Genomic DNA, 6,138 nt, shown 5'->3' on the forward strand with positions numbered 1-6,138 from the left:
TAGTCTCAATGACATTCAGCTTCAGGATCTACTCTGCTTGAAGCAAACAGCTTCAAGGTCTTTCATTAATATTACTTGCCTAGCACCTAGTCCTTGCTCTAACTACTGATGTGAAGGAAGTTTGATCAGGCTTTTAAATGGGAGTCTGTTTTCACTTGCCAAACTGGTGCTAACGCTTCATATATAGAGATCATAAGTGCCAGAGCTCATGGTAGAGAAACAAGTGCAGAACTCCAGATCCTTCAACATGATCATGACCAAGTCTATTCAAAGTTTGCTAGACCAATTTCAAACATAATAACCACCACCAACTACAAATCCCATTACAGCCAATGCAGAAGTAAATAGACAGTACACCAATAAAAGCCATTTGACTTGCTTTGTCTGGATACATCAAGAGTATAATTACCTAGTTTGAGCAAATTCTTTTTCTAGTATATGGTACAAAAGGTCCTTTATGTTGTTATAGCAATACTGGAACAACATGGCGATTAAGAGTAAAACCACGAACCAAATCCATCCGTGGAGACCTTTTTACAGAATTGGCAATGTGGATCACCTTCCAGATTCCTTAAGTAGCTTTCTTTGACCTGTATGCTTTGGCACAAAAGATATAGATGACCATGTTCAAGAAGCTTAGACCAGCCAAGAGCCAGAAGAAATAATCAAGATGGCCCTCATTCAAGTTATCTGGAATCCATCCAAATTTTCCTCCTCTAGTGGTTATGGTTGTAACTACGGTCAGAATGAGAGCGCTCAAGTAATTTCCCAAACAAGTTGTCAGAAGTGACAAGGCTGCGCACAAACTTCGCATGGCATCTGGCGATTGGTCATAGAAGAACTCAAGCTGACCAATGAAGAAAAAAACTTCAGCAGCCCCCAATAAGAAATATTGAGGTACTTGCCAAAAGATATTAAGCGGGACTGCAACAGCTTCATCAACAAGTCCAAGGTCTCTTGCAAGTTGCAGTCGCTTAATCTCCACCACAGCGGCAGCAGCCATGCAGAAAACAGAAACAAAAAGACCAATTCCCATCCGTTGCAGTTCTGTAAATCCCCTTTCCTTGCCAGTAAACTTTCTAGCAATGGGGACAAGGATCCTGTCATAGACTGGAACCCAAAAGATCACACTGATAACATCAAATGTTGAAAGAGAAGCTGCAGGAATTGTAAAGGAACCGATCGAAGTATCCATCATCATCCCCTGCTCCACAAACATGGTTGACATTTGAGCATAAACAGCAGAAAACACTATTCCTGTTGCCCAGATGGGAAACATCCGGATTAAGATCTTCAGTTCCTCAACCTGAGTAACTGTGCAAACCTTCCAAGGATTGGACAAATCACCAGTTTTGATCTCAGCTTCTGATATTACAGCAGCTTTATCAAGGCATCTGCAGAACAAAGAGCACATGATGAAGATAGACCCATTGGAAAGCAAAGAAAATGGAGAGCCTTCAAGGGGCAGAGATGGGATCAAATTCTACTCCACTTTTTGACAGATCTTTAGTGAGAAACTAAGTTGGTCAATGTAGTACAACTGAACTTGCATTGACCAGGAAAATGTTTATTAATGTAGCATAATTTTGCAAATCTCTCAAATAGCGCATTTCCATGGACCACCAAATTGCTAAATCTTTTCTCAATGGTGTCTTTAATTTTTCTATGAGTTGGAATAAAACAGTCTATGTTGTAAACAACTATCCACAATTCAAAATGCAATAACAACGGTGTTTGGTGCAATTTACTTGATTTGAGCAATGTAATCCAAGAAAATCTACACAATCGTTTTAAGAATCTAAAGATGCAAGCCTAGGGAAGAGGAGGTGAATTGAGTCACTTGCAACACCAGATTACTAAGTGAAAAAGTGAATGCAACAAGAGGACTCCATGTAGAATATTTCACTGGCATTACCAAACTCCCCCCCCCCTCTCTCCCCACCCCAAAAGAAAAAAATAGAAAGTACAACAAAACAGTCAATGTAAATGTAGCATAAAAATACTTGCCAAAACACAGTCAGCGATGTAAACAAGGAAGTAACAAGCTAACTTAAATCTGATTGAACAAGAAGGGTTATGATTTGGAATCTCACTTTAATTCATCAGTGTGAAACAGCTTTCTACTTCCTTCAATTGCCGAGAATTCATCTTGTGTCTCATACAGAAGATTACTATCCTCCGGAACAGGCAAACTCCACTTACGACATGAAGCCACCAAAACCTGGCACATCCTTGTGATTGGGCTTCCTCCAGGTTTCTGAAACCTATAAAGAGGAGTGCCAGAAAAGAAACTCACAATAGCAATGGCCATAACCACAGCAGGAATGCCAAAACCAAGGCCCCACCCAGCATTATCTTGAATCCAGACAATCAAGCTACTTGAAACAAAAGCCCCTATGTTGACTGAGAAATAAAACCAATTAAAAAAGGACCCCTTCTTGGCCCTCTCCTTTGGATCTGTATCATCAAATTGATCAGCACCAAATGATGAAACACATGGTTTGATCCCACCAGTTCCAAGTGCTATCAAATATAGGCCAATAAAAAATATGGCATACTGAGCAGGAGTAGCTGAAGGGCATACAGAATCCACACATTCAGCAGGCCGAAAAGCAGGAACTGTCGCTGAGAGAGACAATGTGCACATTCCCTGTAGATAACGATTACAGAAAGATAGTATGAGCAATCAATAAAGTGAAAACACACCAAGCTTAAAGCAAGTAAAGCCTGCTGCATCAGTAAAGAACATGATGAGCAAAAAGCCAATAAAAGAGCCCAGTTACTATCTATGGCATGGCTAAATCAAATGACTGCTATGCCAAATAATATGGAAATGCTAGATATGATGCAACAGGAACTAAGAAATCCCACTTAAAAAAAAGTGCTGAGCACTATGTAGATTGTAGGCATGATTTACTGAAGGACAAAGTGATAATCATTGGGAAGTCATAAAAGTGGACAAAGATAAGAATCCCTTATTGGAGTTGATGAAATAAACTACTGCTGCAATTTTTCTTCCTTAGGAATTTCTTTTCTTCTCCTACTCTTGCTTGGATTCAGATTCCATAAAGCCATTAATTATTCTCCTGAATTTCCATGTAGATGAAATAAACTACTGCTACAATTTTTCTTCCTTAGGAATTTCTTTTCAACTTATCTCCTACTCTTGCTTGGATTCAGATTCCATAAAGCGATTAATTATTCTCCTGAATTTCCATCACTATTTCAAGAACTTGTGACAGTTTCTCCAACCACCTTATCCTATTTGACCAAGAACTGTTGACTTCAGTGATGTAGTGAGGTTCTGAAAGAGGAAAATTCCCAACAATTTGAACAATGAACGTAAAACACCTAACTAAAGTAAATACATATTTTGTAGAAGTCCAAACATCCTTCGTAAAACCTTGGCAATATGGATAAGAAGCAATGATGAAAGCAATTATCAATAATGATCTCGAACATGTACTATATCCAACCCTTTATAAAAGCAGGAGAAGGAAATGAAATGAACTTAAAGAATATTACAATGAAATAAATAGTGGAGAAGGTAGCAATTGTCCAGTATCTTCCCCAACATGCATCTGCTATTACTGCCCCAATAAGCGGAGTTAAATAGCAAGTGCCCTGCCAAGTTGTGACATTTCTTGCGGCTGAAACATTTCCTTCATGCATCTTTTTGGTGAGATAAGTAACAAGATTAGTAGATATCCCATAGTAGGCCAAGCGTTCACAACATTCAGTACCTGTTACCATTTCACTTGTTGACTTAGAATGTTTGACAGTCAAAAAATATGAAAAAAAGATGAGAGAAGAGCGAAGAACTACCAAGAATGAATGGACATGCTCTCCAGTTTCCTGTGTTGCTTTTTAGAACAGGTTTTCCATTGATGTCTACTGAACCATCTCCAGTATATAGTCCATTGCTTTCATTCTGAAAAGGGAGAAGACCAATACATATGGTAATACAAGTTCAAAGTAAGATTTTTTGCACATCAACTCCCATGAGATACAGATAGAGAGGCACACTTCTGATGATAGAGTTAGCCTATCTGTTCCTACCTGCATATATTTCTCATATAATTCTCATTAAAACAATGTATTCCTCATAACAAGAAAATTCTAAGATATTACAGCACATGGTTAGCTGAAACCCTCTAAAATATCACTGATCGTGGATTAGCACATGCACATAATCACAGAAAGAATGTTTCAGATGTCCAACTAACATTTTGTATGCAGGTTAGACACTCAAGTCAGAACATTGATGGCCAAAGGTTAAAAAATATGAAAGCATTAGATAATTTTACAACCAACTGAAGCTTAACAAGTAAAAGGTCGTAATCAAGAATGTCCAAAAGACATCCAGAGATAAAGCTTATGCAAGACCAAAGTTTATCAGCCAAGCACCGTAAGTAAACAACACTTTGGAAAAGTCATATGAAGATTAGATTAAATTGCCATAATTAGCCACAAAAAGTCACATTCAGTAGTTCAGTTGGGAACTTTAAACACACAGCACCAAATAAAACAGACATAGATCAAATATTTTGCCCAAAAACATAAACAAGTTTTAACATCTACTAGAAACCCACAAGGAACGATGCCCAAGAACAGGAAGTTATGAAGCGTGTGCAAATTCACATACAGTAACAGCATGCGCAATTATACCTTGAAGTAGATAAACTAGTTCTAAATCTCATGACTTAGAAGAGCAAAGACAGCTCCTCTAAAGGTCTATATCCCTAGAGCAGCAGCATCACTAATGAGGCATTTCAAGCTATTTATCTAAAGGGTACTAATCAAAATGTCATTCACTGAACTTTGTCAAATTTTGCATCATTGCAAGTTGTATGATCATCCACACTCACCAAACACATTAAACTCAGCTATTCACCAAAAATAGTTAATCATCCATTTAAGTATTTTGCAGCCCTAGAAGATGTAGCTGTTGGGATTTTACTGATACAAGTAACAATCCTATAATTGACTTACAGCTTCTTTTCCAGGTCACCACTTTTTCATGATTTAGAAGCCTTATCAAACTAAGAGACAGAAAATTCCTTTAACTAAAATAAATCATATATGATCAATCTTTTTCCACAATGATTTAAAATAAATTGAAAATTTTAAGTCCTAAATATTAATTTGTTTTTCATATAGCTGTACCAAATCCCAAATCCTGTTATCCAAAATCATATTCTTTTCCCAAATGCAAAGTCAAGGAAAAGTAGTTCCAAAATTGTCCCACAATAAAAAAACGAGACAGGAACTTGCGTGAAAGCCAAAGCTATTGCTTCATCTGCTCAACCTCAATTCCTTAATACTTAAAAAACTCTTCAAAATCCACTCTTTATAGAACCTTAAACATTCCAGGAAAGGGGGAAAAATCTGAAAATTCCACAGCACAAATCTAAAATTGCAATCACAGTGCGAATTGGAGCAATCCAAATCGAACCCAGATACTATTTTTGGCCAAGAAATCGACCATGCATGAATTACAACTGAAATTACAATCAGCTGACTTATTCCAAGACAGCCCTTTTCTTCTCAATTATAAAGCAATAACGTATGTACATGTGGACAGATGGAGAGAAGCAAAACCTGAACAAGTCCCTCTTCCAAGAGCAGCCTGTCATCTTCTTGAGTACCCATTGAAGAAGACAAATTCAGGAAAGATTTTGATGATTGATTGATACACTTTTTATTACTGGTTCGGTGCAGAGAGAATCTGAAGGAGAAACAAGAAGGGAAGGGAGACACGGGAGAATCCTGGATAAACAGAGTCGTTTTAATCGGAAATTAGAATCTATTTGTCTTTCCCTATCGAAAATTCAGTGGGGACTTGGGAATTGGGGCTTTTGAGTACGGCCGGACCCATTTAAACAATTATTTGTTTGTTTTTCTTTGTGTTTATACATGTATGTGGATTTGGGAACTTTGGATGGTGGTTTATTTGTTGAATTTTATTTGATTACATCACAAACATATTTTTTTAATTTTTTTTAATTTTTTCAATCATTTTTTAACATATCATGTTAAAAGAAAAGTGTTACAGTGTTTTTTAAAATATTATTTCAAATAATCTCCGATCCAAATAAATTTTTCTTGAGTTTTTCAAATGTGTAATTATAAATTTTT

General features: G+C 37.0%; 1 protein-coding gene across 1 annotated transcript; it reads right to left on the reverse strand.

Moving 5' to 3' along the window:
• Positions 1-241: 241 nt before the first annotated feature.
• Positions 242-5,912, reverse strand: LOC113719498 (protein NRT1/ PTR FAMILY 8.3). Its single transcript, XM_027244711.2, has 5 exons — positions 5,602-5,912; positions 3,826-3,931; positions 3,526-3,743; positions 2,094-2,650; positions 242-1,394 (listed from the first exon to the last, which is right to left on the reverse strand). The coding sequence occupies exons 1-5, from the start codon at positions 5,650-5,652 to the stop codon at positions 572-574; spliced, it is 1,755 nt and encodes a 584-aa protein (XP_027100512.1). The 5' UTR covers positions 5,653-5,912; the 3' UTR covers positions 242-571.
• Between the last annotated feature and the right edge of the window lie 226 nt (positions 5,913-6,138).

Source organism: Coffea arabica, chromosome 11e (assembly GCF_036785885.1).
Source record: "Coffea arabica cultivar ET-39 chromosome 11e, Coffea Arabica ET-39 HiFi, whole genome shotgun sequence".
In the NCBI taxonomy this organism is placed as follows: Eukaryota; Viridiplantae; Streptophyta; class Magnoliopsida; order Gentianales; family Rubiaceae; genus Coffea; species Coffea arabica.